This window comes from Eulemur rufifrons, chromosome 16, assembly GCF_041146395.1.
Source record: "Eulemur rufifrons isolate Redbay chromosome 16, OSU_ERuf_1, whole genome shotgun sequence".
Lineage (NCBI taxonomy): Eukaryota > Metazoa > Chordata > Mammalia > Primates > Lemuridae > Eulemur > Eulemur rufifrons.
The window spans coordinates 78,664,593-78,677,690 of NC_090998.1; the positions used below are offsets into that span (position 1 = coordinate 78,664,593).

The 13,098-nt window shown below is 36.8% G+C and overlaps 1 protein-coding gene across 2 annotated transcripts in view; it reads left to right on the forward strand.

The window, feature by feature from the left end:
• The window catches only part of CHPT1 (choline phosphotransferase 1), a 36,027-nt gene that overhangs the window by 10,615 nt on the left and 12,314 nt on the right, over nt 1-13,098 (forward strand). For both annotated transcript variants that reach the window (XR_011235702.1, XM_069489712.1), the window contains exons 2-3: nt 4,696-4,843; nt 5,140-5,281. Coding sequence is in view for 1 of the 2 variants with exons in the window: in XM_069489712.1 (XP_069345813.1) it covers nt 4,696-4,843; nt 5,140-5,281 (290 nt within the window). In the remaining variant the exon portion in view is untranslated. The remainder of the gene's footprint in view (nt 1-4,695; nt 4,844-5,139; nt 5,282-13,098) is intronic.

The window sequence follows — 13,098 nt, forward strand, 5'->3', positions numbered from 1 at the left end:
CTCTCTTTCCTTATTTAAATCCTAAATCTTAATGCCTCAAGGATCCTAATGAAGTAGTTTTGTTGTTGTTGTTGTTGTTGTTTTTTGAGACAGAGTCTCACTCTGTTGCCCAGGCTAGAGTGCCACGGCGTCAGCCTAGCTCACAGCAACCTCAAACTCCTGGGCTCAAGTGATCCTACTGCCTCAGCCTCCCAAGTAGCTGGGACTACAGGCATGCGCCACCATGCCCGGCTAATTTTTTCTATATATTTTTAGTTGTCCAGGTAATTTCTTTCTATTTTTAGTAGAGACCAGGGTCTCGCTCTTGCTCAGGCTGGTCTCAAACTCCTGACCTCGAGCAATCCTCCCGCCTCGGCCTCCCAGAGTGCTAGGATTACAGGCGTGAGCCACCGTGCCCGGCCAATGAAGTAGTTTTAAACTGGGAAAATAGTCTTCATTTCCTTTTCTAAATGAGGAGCAGGATGTAATTTAGGGCAGAGTCCACGTCAACTGTGGTGTCAAATTTATTTCAGTATGAATTTCTTTTTAACACCTTGACCTTTAGACCTGCCTGCAGCCAATCTCTCAGACCAGAGGTCAGAATTAAGCTTTTAATATTGATCTTTGGGGGTACTCCTTGAGAAGCTCTAGATTTTCAGTATAAAAAGTTACATGGAAGGGAGAAATGCAAAAGCCTTCAGGTAAGGTGATTATTTTCAGAATTCTGTCATTTTAGGGGAAGAGTATTTGATGGAAAATAAAAAAGAGAAAAATGACATTTTATGTCATTATAGAAATGTTAATAACTTCAGCTTACAATTTTATATGTTTAAAGTATAACTTTGCTTTGATCATCAAAATTAAAATAATTTTTCATAATAGAAAAAATGAGTAAGAATTTGCTAGTTTGGTATGATCAACTAATTTTTGACAAGGCACCAAGAGGTCACAATGGGGTAAGGATAGTTTTATCAATAAATGGTGCTGGGAAAACTGGATTTCCACATGCAAAAGAATGAAATTGGACCCATATCTTATACCATATACAAAAATCAACTCAAAATAGATAAAAGACCTAAATACAAGACCCAGAAACTATAAAACTAGAAAAGAACATAGGGTGAATGCTCCTGGACATCGGCCTTGGTGATGATATTTTCGGTATTACACCAAAAGCTCAGGCCACAAAAGCAAAAATAAATGAGACTACATCAAACTAAAACATTTCTGTACAGCAAAGTGAACAGACAACAAAATGAAATGGCAGCCTACGGATTGGGAAAAAATATCTGATAAGGATTTAATATCCAAAACTTATAATGAACTCATACAACTCAATATTGGAAAACCAAATAACTTGATTAAAAAATGGGAAAAAGACCAGAATAGACATTTCTCCAAAGAAGACTTAAAAGGCCGAGCACCGTGGCTCATACCTGTAGTCCCAGCTACTTGGGAGGCTGAGGCAGGAGGATCACTTGAGCCCAGAGGGTTGAGGATGGAGTGAGCTATGATGATGTCACTGCACTCTAGCTGGGAGACAGAGCAAGATTGTCTCAAAAAGAAAAAAAATTTACTAGTTGGAAAAGGGTTAATAAAATTGTTCTCTGCAAAATACTCTGGGATACTTTCAAAAGATTCTAGGTGGGTTGTGTTTTGTTTGTATGTTTTTTCAGTCTTATACTGCCATGATTCTTCAGTTATCTGTTTGCTCTCTTTTAAATTGTTTCATAGTTTCCAGATAAGCTTTTAAAAATATGCTGATTGCGGCCAGGCGCGGTGGCTCACGCCTATAATCCTAGCACTCTGGGAGGCCGAGGCGGGTGGATCGCTCAAGGTCAGGAGTTCGAGACCAGCCTGAGCAAGAGCGAGACCCCGTCTCTACTAAAAATAGAAAGAAATTATATGGACAACTAAAATATATATATACAAAAAAAAATTAGCTGGGCATGGTGGCGCAGGCCTGTAGTCCCAGCTACTTGGGAGGCTGAGGCAGGAGGATTGCTTAAGCCCAGGAGTTTGAGGTTGCTGTGAGCTAGGCTGACACCACGACACTCACTCTAGCCCAGGCAACAAAGTGAGACTCTGTCTCTATTTTTTTGAAAAAAAATTTTTTTATTTAAAAAAAAAAAAAATATGCTGATTGGAACTGTGACATTCTAACATGTATGTTTATAACTCAGGTTGTTTCTCTTCTTAAATTATTTCTAATTTATACTGATTTTCCTTTATATGGGTGAGACTTAATAAGTCCTTTGAAACAATTAGTACTGCAATCATTAGTACTGGACATTTATTGTTAACACATGGTAAATCTTTACTAAGGTTAGTTCAAAGTAAATTGATACTTACTTAGAAAGATTGAAGAATGGGGTGGGGTAGTCAAGTTGGTTGGATATTTATAGAATTACCATATAAACCATACATAGGTTGGTATTTTAAAGAGTATATTTGCTACTAAAAATATGCAAAACACAATTTAATGACAATAGCTAACCTTTATTGAGCAGTTACTGTATGCCAGGCTCTGTGTAAAGAGCTAAGAGTTTTTTTCATCAGATACTATCACCTGTAAGTATTATTCACATTTTACAGATGAGGTCCCCAAGGCTTAAAGAGGTTAAAAGACTTGCCCAAAGTCACATGGCTGTTAAGTGACAGAGCCAAGGACTCCAACATGAATCTAGCTTCAAAACCCTAATTCTTAACAATTTTGCTGTACTTCTCTCCAAAATGTAGAATCCTGGGCTGACGTTGCTATCATGGTCCCTGAGGAAGTGGAATTCATTTGTACGGTGCTGAAAGGAAAGAATGATCATTATTAAAATCTTGTGTATATTTTCAAATTGGATAATTTCTATTGATCTGTCTTCAAGTTTACTGACTCCTCTGTCAGTATCATCTGTGCTTCTGTAGGTAATATGTCTTTTCTTCTGGCTTTTATGATTTTCTCTTTATCACTGGTTATAACTGATTTGATTATTATGTACTTTGATGGGTTTTTAAAAAATATTTATTCTGCTTGGGGTTTGTTAAGCTTCTTGGATATGTGAGTTTACAGATTTCATCAAATTTAGAAATTTTTCAGCTTTTATTTCTTCTTAATGTTTTTCATGCCCTACCCTCTCTCTTTTCTCTGAGACTTCAATTGCTTATATGCTAGACTGCTTTCTGTTGTTCCACAGGTCAATGATGCGCAGTTCAATTATTTTTAGTCTTTTTTTTCTTTCTGTGTATTATTTTGGATAGTTTCCATGGGTACTCTGCAAGTTCACTGATCTTTTCTTCTGCAATGTCAAATATGCTATTAATTTTACAATTATTTTACCAAATACTGTATTTTCATTTCTAGAAATTTCACTTGAGTCTTTTCTTTCATTTCTTTTTATAATTTTCATGTTTTCCTCTATGTTCTTGAACATGTGGAGCATATTTATAATAACTATTTTAATGTCCTTGTCTGCTAATTCTATTATTTTTTTTTGTATTGATTCTGATTATATTGATGATTTTATTCCTAGTTGTAGATCCTGTTCTTCTGCTTCTTTGCATGACTGGGTATTTATTTAGTTATTTATTTTTGACTGGTGCCAAACCTTGTGAATTTTACATCTTGCGGTGCTAGATTTTTTTTTCCTAAGATGCACTTTGTGCCGGCTGCAGTTAAGTTACTAGGAATTAATTGGGTCCTTTTGAGTCTGGATTTTAAGTTTTGTTAGGGTTGTCCAGAGAAGCCTTCGGTCTAGGATTAATTTATGCCTGCTGCTAAGGCAGTACACTTCTGAGACGTCTACCTGATGCGCCAGGTATTAACAAAGTCTTTCTGCTCTGCCCAGTGGGAATATGAACTATTCCCAGCCTTGTGAGAGCTTCAAGAATTGTTTGACCTTCCTTCAACATTCCAGTCTACTTTCCCTGGCCTGGATTAGCAGTTTTGTCTCATTCAAGCACAGATCAGCAAGGGTACCTTTCTGTAGACCTCCACAACTTGTGCTTTTCTCTGCACAGCTTCCTCCTTTCAGGTCCTCTGCTCCACAAATACTAGCTGCCTTGACCTTTCTGAAATGCTGATACATTTCTCCTCAACACAGGAAGATTACTGGGCTCTGTTTTAGTCCCATTCCTGCACTGTGGTCTGGAAACTGACTCTGGCCTGTAAGCTGGAGCAATCGTAGGGCTCACCTCATTTGTTTCCCTTCTCCCAGGGATCACAAGTCTGTGCTGCCTTCAATGTCTGAGAACTATTGTTTCATATATGTTATTGCCTTTCCAGTTATACAAGGCGGGAGAGTAAATCCAGTTTCTCATACTCCATCATGAATGGCAGCAGGTGTCTGCAGTTTGCCTCTAAGGTCTCTTTTCAGAGCAAAAATTTATTGAATGATTTCAAAGCTGTGCCGTATGTGAGTAGTAGTATATTAAAAGAGCCATGGACTAGGAATCAAGATCAGGGGCCTAATCCTTGCTCAGCCATTTAACTTTGTGCTTCTCACAGTATGGACTTCTGTGACCCTCCACCCAGATGACTTAGAGCAATTCATTTGATTTCTCAATTTCACATGTAGAAGGAAGGTTATCAATGTTCTTTATAACACACTGAGATGATACAAAGTATGAGCCCAAGAAAATATGTCGATTGGCTTAGGTTGAGCTATTTTCACACAGAAGCTAGCTTGTTGTCACTTAACAGTGTTTATTATTTACATTTATTTTTAGGCACCATACTGGACATACCTATTATGTGCACTGGGACTCTTTATCTACCAGTCACTGGATGCTATTGACGGGAAACAAGCCAGAAGAACAAATTCTTGCTCCCCTTTAGGGGAACTCTTTGACCATGGTTGTGACTCTCTTTCTACAGGTAAAGTAGTGGAGATATATAGTTTTTTGTTTTTTGGGGGTTTTTTTTTTTGGTACTGATATCCTAAAAGTAAAATGAACTGAGCTGTTTGGTCAATTTTTTGGATAGGTGTACATTTGGGAGCAATTTTGAACAGAGCGTTTAAAAAGTGTGTTCAAGAATTCATTTTATTAAGTGTACCTTATTTTAGTGCCAGAATGATTGCCTTAAAACTCTGTATTTGTAAGCAGCACAGAGCAGTTATTTCATTAATTATTTTTAATTCTTAATGGTTCTAAAACCTTGTTTTCTTTCAGTGTTTATGGCAGTGGGAGCTTCAATTGCTGCTCGCTTAGGAACTCATCCTGACTGGTTGTTTTTCTGCTCTTTTATTGGGATGTTCATGTTTTATTGTGCTCATTGGCAGACTTATGTTTCAGGCGTGTTGAGATTTGGAAAGTAAGTATGTTTTCTAAGTTGTACATTTAAAAATATAGAATTCATTTTCATAATCTCTTATCCATAATAAGGGGAACAAATCTTCAATCAGTAATTTAAATTATTTTTTAATTTATTGTAGCATCTATAAATACTACACCTTAATTTAAGCCTTTTAGGTAATTTGTATGTTATAAATAGTTACATTATTTCATAATAATTTTATTTTTCTTCTCCCCTTCTCCAACTTACTAGCCCAAGCTTACAATAGACAGGAGAAAAAGAAAAATAAGAGACCCGAATAATATAGAAAAAGGATATGCAGTAATTAAATAAGCAGCATTTGACTCGTATAATAAAATAATGTGATATGGAGTCTAAGGTCCTTTTTGGTCAAATCTTTGTGTACCCAAAAAGGGGAACCCCCTTGACAGCAGTCACCAACAACAGGTAATCGTGAGAGTCTCAGCTGTGGTAGACAATTGGTGAGATGTAAAAACACCTTGTAAATGCTACAGCTAAACATCAGATAATATGTATGCCTCTGCTGAGACACCAGGAAATAGTGCACAAAGCTAGAGTGCTATTCTCTGTTCCTGTTTCTCATACAGCCTCCTCTCTGCCTGATCCTTTAAGAACCATCTGCCATTTGCTCATTCTTGGCTTTGGCTTCCCATGTCTGCTAATTCTTTTTAGCCCCATGTTAGTGCTCCATAGGAAGAAACGGTAGCTCTGAAAAAAAAATCTCTGTTAATGATAAATGAGAGGAGAAGCTCAAAACTATGGATCATTTAGCAGAGAGCAGGCTTTAGGCAATTTTTCACATTGATTCTAAATTATGGAATAATTGTATTTACTACCTGTAGAGCACTTGCATATTTCAGGCACTGTACTAAGTGCTTTACGTGCATTATCTCATTTATTCCTCACATGAACACTGTAAGATGGGTATTACCTCCGCTGTACAAATGAGGTAGTGCAGATATACTGCCAGTAAGTGGTAGAGCCAAGATTAAAACTCAAGTCTATTTGACTTCCAACCCCACACTTGTAATGACTGCTGCTTAATACAATGGGATCAGCAATGTGTTAGTTGCTGTCGAAGGATACCAAATACATTTAAGATTTAGTCCCTGTTGTAGGAACTATATGGTGCACTTACTAAAAAGATGAGAAAATACTTCTGTGACATTGCTGATATACTCCATTCCAAGTATAAAATGACTTGCTTTAGGTTTCCAGAAGCACTGAAGAAATTCTAACTAAGGAGAAGGTAACTGTGGGCAGAATTAGTTTAAGAAGGGTTTTATGGAAAACGAGAATCTTTACCTGATTCCTTACATTCTGATCAAGAGCCCACAGATCAAAAACTAAGAATCTGTACCTATTTAATTAGATTAAGATATGCTAAAATAGAAAAGCAGCTTTGCAGAGTATAGTGCATTTTAGTTAATTTGCTGAACTTGCTATGGTAAACTGGAGTAATATAATGTAGTGTTTTGGTTAATTGTCATTATTGTTATTTAGTGACTAATATTTGCCCTTTTTGATTCCTAACTTCATTAAAAATCCTTCTGAATTAGTTCATATCTCTGGCCTAGTTTATACTCATTTGCTATTGATTGAGAGCTTAGTATATGTGCTTCGAATTGGAGATACAAAGATGAGTCACCCATGGAAGGGAATATGCCAGACAGACTGGGGAAGAGCATTTTAGGCAGAAGCGTGAGGAAAGTACTCAGAACATTAGGAAAATGGCTAATGGGTTCAGCACTGAGCCCGCAGGGGAGTGAAAGAGATCCTGCAGTGTCCCAGGGGTCAGCCACTTAAATACTAACTCCATATGGCATTTATCCTAAACAGCACATTTGTTTCACCTTCTCAAAGTAAAAATATCATCGAGCTGTTGACTAGGATAGATTGGTGGTCCTACTCAAAACAACAAGAAAGATCTCTATGTAGGCCCTCAGCTAAGCCTCGGGAAATTCTTGCAAACTGAGCCAGTGTCTCTTGTCTTTTCACTAGGATGGATTTTCTGAAAATCTGTCAAGTTTTGACTTTAATTTTTATAGTATTTATAGTATTTGAATACAGATATATGAAACCAGGCCAAACAATCTCAGAATATACTGTGGAAATTTGTTTTATGAATGTATTCTTGGTTTAAGCCTGTTTTATGTTGTTTCCTTCTTTTCTAAAAGAATGAAGAAAAAGCATGCCAAATGAGTTTTTTATTGGGCTAAAGAAATTAAGGTTTTACTAATATTACTATATTTTGCTACATATTCTTTTTTCCAAATGTCAAAGCCCTTTAAATCATGTATTAGTATTGATTCTGCTTTAAGTATAATAGTTAAACGTACAGGCTCAGGAATCAGACTGGGTAGAATCAAATCGTGGTTCCAGCATACCAGTTATTTGGCCAGAAATATATTAATTTCATTTTCTTCAGTTTCTTCTTCCATAAAATGGGGATATTCCTCATAATTGCCTTAAAAGGTTATTGTGAAAATTAAATAATAATATATGTAAAGGACTTAGTATTTATGCCATGCTATTTTTATTTTAATTCAATATCTTTTGTATGTTTGTTTTTCTCATGAGTGACATTAGAAAGTAACTCTTACTACTAAAAGAAAAACAGATGTCTTATGTAGTAATTAGTAAGTAACTGATACCATAAGGAAATAAGCATATAGAAGAAATTGAGCAAAAATAAATTTTAGATGAGAGGTCAACATGTTAATAATTTATTGAATACTGATACAATATTTATACAAGGAATTTGAATATGTATTTTTGCACTGTTTATACAAATATTTATTGAGCATCCATTATATGTCAGGCCCTGTTCTAGGTGCTGCAGGGTGAGAGTAAACATAACAGACAAAATCCCAGCCCCAGTGGAGCTTACATTCTAATATGAGAGACATACAATAAAACCAGCTAAACATGTAAATGCTGCATGTAATATATTGGATAGTGATAAGTGCTATGTGTCAAGAACTGTAAAGGGCCTGGGATTTTACCCTACTTAAAAGCTATCAGGCCTATTAATGTTTCATGGATGCTGGCAGAAGACACCTTTATTACGCAGAGCAAAAGCAGTAGCCAGAGGTTCATGTATGTGCCAGATTCCCACATTCCCACCCTCCTGCAGTTTTGTGGGGACCACACAGGTGGGCCTAGGTGAAACCCTGCATACGCAGTATGTTGCATTATGGCAGAGGAATACAGAGGAATCGCTCCATTTTATAGCAAGCCTGCTCTTTGTCTTGGGGAGATGTAACCTCATTCTTCAAGGTTGCTCACTGAATATACAACCCTGAGAAATGGCCCAGGTAAAGAGTATTCAGGATCTTGCCTTCTTGGCACACTTGGCAAGAAACATGCAGGGATGGCAGTGTTCATGGCAGATTGCCTCTCCTAATTGTATTAAGGAAAAGTAAGCAGGGAAGAAAGAGTGACTAAATACTAGTTTATTTTTCTAATGAATATAAAAATACTCTCCTATACTGTTCATAGAACAGAAATACTATTCTATTTTACCTGTGAATATTTTAATTGTTATATTTTATCTCTTTAAAACATGTAGATTTCAGTATAAATACATATTTGTTACCTTGAATTAGATCATTTAAACCACAAAATGGTAGTAGCTATTTTTAACTATAATTTTCAATTATTACTTTATGTAATAAAGTTTATGGTGTTAATATAAGTTTAGTTTATTAATAATGCATTAATATTTTCCTTAGTATAGTTATGGAAAAAGTACAGTTAAAATCTGGCCCTGTACTTACGCTTGCCATATGAGATAAGGCATATCTTATTTATAACATGTAGCAGGGGTCTTATGTAATTCAGTAGCACAAAAAAATGCTTAAAGCTTAATTCTAAACCAAGCATTTTAAATTCAAGTCCAGTGTTAAAATTTTTTTTTTTTTGAGACAGAGTCTCGCTCTGTTGCCCGAGCTAGAGTGCCATGGTATCAAGCTCACAGCAACCTCAAACTCCTGGGCTGAAGCAATCCTTCTCCCTCAGCCTCCCTAGTACCTGGGACTACAGGCATGTGCCACCATGTCCAGCTAACTTTTTTCTATACATATAATTTTAGCTGTCCAGATCATTTCTTTCTATTTTTAGTAGAGACGGGGTCTTGCTCTTGCTCAGGCTGGTCTCGAACTCCTGACCTCAAGCGATCCTCCTGCCTCGGCCTCCCAGAGTGCTAGGATTACAGGCGTGAGCCACTGCACCCGGCCCAGTGTTAATTTGTATTATGTGATATTTTTTTATTTACATGTGAATATTTATAGACTCAGTATTAATTTTCCTTTCTTTCAAAACTGTGAGAATTTCCATACGATATTAGATTCATTTCTCAAACTATCTGTAGTAAAGTACCAGTCCCCTTCCTCTCCTTTGATCCATCCTGGACTAATAACATGCAATTAAAAAATAAAAAAATAAAAAAGACTTATAAAATATAGACTTCAATATTTCATTTGATTCATAAACAATATTATTCTGTCAAATTGCCATAAAAGGTCCAGGCACAGTGGCTTGCACCTATATCACAGCTACTTGGGAGGCTGAGTCAGGAGGATCACTTAAGGCCAGGAGTTCAAGACAAGCCTGGGCAACACAGTGAGACCCTATCCCTAAGAATGAATAAATAAAAAATGGATAAGAAAGTAACTTCTTTTTAAAAAAAAAAAAAGCCAGGTGTGGTGGCTCATGCCTGTAATCCCAGCACTTTGGGAGGCTGAGGTGAGAAGATTGCTTGATGCCAGGAGTCTGAGATCAGCTGAGCAACATAATAAGACCCCCATCTCTACATAAAATTTAAAAATTAGCTGGGTGTGGTGGCAGTATTCCCAGCTACTAGGGAGGCTGATGCAGGCGGATTGCTTGAGCCTAGGACTTTGAGGTTGCAGTGAGCTGTGATGATGCCACTGTACTCCAGGCTGGGGTGACAGAGTGAGATTCTATCTCAAAAAAAAAAAAAAAAAATTGCTGTGAAAGTTTCTAATGCTAACTCCAAATTTCTATACTTATCTCATTGGGGGCAAACTCTGTACCACACTTTAAATAGCACTATTATAGATTGTTCTCCATGATAACAGCCTGGGGAGTTAAGGATATACCCGCACCATATCCCCCGTATCCATCTTTCTTACCTTTTTAAAGCCTTTCTTTGGATTTTTAAAAAATTTGGACCCATTAATGAGTTCCCTAAGTTTATTAATTGTTACAGAGAATATCCTTTTCTTTGTCTAATATATCTTTCAAGCTTCAGCTTTCTCTTCATAGTTCAAATATTTGAGGATTTGGTGAGTGATTCTACCCTTACTCTTCCTATAAATGTCATAATTTAATAGATCTTTATCACCGTCCTTTCAGCTTTCTTTTTTCCGGACTCAAGAATTATAATCTATTTAGTTTATCTTTAAAAGGCACAGAAGGGGAATGAAACTGTAAGTGTAATTTAAAATCTGTGGTATGGCTGGGCGCGGTGGCTCACGCCTGTAATCCTAGCACTCTTGGAGGCCGAGGTGGGCGGATCGTTTGAGCTCAGGAGTTCAAGACCAGCCTGAGCAAGAGCGAGACCCCATCTCTACTAAAAATAGAAAGAAATTATATGGACAGCTAAAAATATATATAGAAAAAATTAGCCGGGCATGGTGGTGCATGCCTGTAGTCCCAGCTACTCGGGAGGCTGAGACAGGAGGATCCCTTGAGCTCAGGAGTTTGAGGTTGCTGTGAGCTAGGCTGACGTCACGGCACTCACTCTAGCCTGGGCAACAGAGTGAGACTCTGTCTCAAAAAAAAAAAAATAAATAAAATAAATAAAATCTGTGGTATGAATGATGCATATGTGAAATCAGGTTCCGAGCTCAACATCTATGTGTCATTATGTTTCATCTAGAGAAAGTTTGTTCTGTAATCTTTATCTGCTTTCCTAGTTGCTTCTGCTCACTAGTCATACCCTGTGAAAATTATGGATAACAATGTTCTATCATTGTTACCACAAAAAGAGTGCAACACTGGTAATGAGTCATAAGTGTAGTAGGAAGAATGTTGGTTCTGAAGTCATTTTCCTATAGCAGTATTTGACTGTTCCAATACAGACACTGGAAAGATCATTTCAACTTCCCTCTCTAAAAAACAGAAATAATTTATAGCTCATAAGATGAATAATAGATGCTCAGTAAATATTTGTACTTTTCCCCTTTTCCCTCCACAAAGTACCATACATTATATTAAGTTTACTTTTTTCAACTAACTGGACTACTACTCCAGGCAGCCTGGAGGCCTTGGTTTGCCTGTCACTGATCTTATAAATACTGGATGTCATTATTCATATTTTCATTTTATTTGTGAATTAAGGTTCAGTTCACCTTTTCCTTCTAACTGCCCCCCAAAATAGTTCAGTTGAGAAGTCTTTTTCTTCCATATCTGGTTATATTTTATCCTCTAATACCTATACATTTCTTATATTTACAATACAGTAAGTATTCCTCTAGCATCTACAGACATCCAAGTGCAGATGTAAAGTAGGTAGATGGATATAAAAATCTGGAGCTCAGGAAAAAAGATATAGATTGGAAATATGGATTTAGAGGTCATTAGCCTATAGATGGTAGTCTTAAGTATAGATAAAATTGTTCAGAGAACATAAAATTTCAGATGAAATCTGAAAACAGCATTTAAGATATAGAGAAAGAAGCAGTCTAGAAAGGAGCCTGAAAAGAGCTCCAGCAAGGTAGGAAAATCAGGAGAAAGTATAGAATAAATAAAAACAGCAAAGCATTTCAACAAAGAAGTATAGGCTGGGCGCAGTGGCTCACACCTGTAATCCTAGCACTCTAGGAGGCCGAGGCGGGTGGATTGTTTGAGCTCAGGAGTTCGAGATCAGCCTGAGCAAGAGCGAGACCCCATCTCTACTAAAAATAGAAAGAAATTATCTGGACAGCTAAAAATATATATAAAAAAAAAAAAAAATTAGCTGGGCATGGTGGCGCATGCCTGTAGTCCCAGCTACTCAGGAGGCTGAGGCAGGAGGATCGCTTGAGCCCAGGAGTTTGAGGTTGCTGTGAGCTAGGCTGATACCATGGCACTCTAGCCCGGGCAACAGAGCGAGAGACTGTCTCAAAAAAAAAAAAAAAAAAAGAGGTATTGATCAGCATCCTAAATATTACAAAGAAGTTATGTGAAATAATTATTGAAATGTATCCCTTAGATTTGACAAACTGAAAGTTACTGTTTACCTTAAACAATTTTAGTAGAGTAATGGGGCCAAAGGTCAGACTACAATGGGTTAAGCAACAAATATGAAAAGAGGAGAAAATTACAAATATAGACTAATCTTCAGTCAGCCTGTTCTTGGAGCAAAGGAGAGAGGGTTTGACAGCTTCAGAGGAACGCAGAATAGAGGGACTAAGTTGGTTGGTTAGTAGTTTTTGGAGAGAAATTTCAACATGTTTATATATTAAGGGAAAATGTTTATGGAGACCAGAAAACTACTGGTAGTAACAATAAGGAAGACTGTTGGAATTTTCCCTACTTTTTAAGTGAAATTGACTTGGGAGTGTTTCAGAATTTGCTTACATCATATGGCAGTCTTTATGTATTTTTCCTGGTTTACAAGAATAATGAATAATTGTTATAAAAAATTCAGACTACAGAAGTACATAAAGTAGAAAATAAAAGTCTTCTGTAATCTGTGATAACTATTAACAATTTGATATTTGCTACACAAGTTTTTTCCCCTCTGCACATACTAATGTTTACCTATGTGTGAACACGTGTTGATCTGTAGCCTTTGTGTAGTCAGT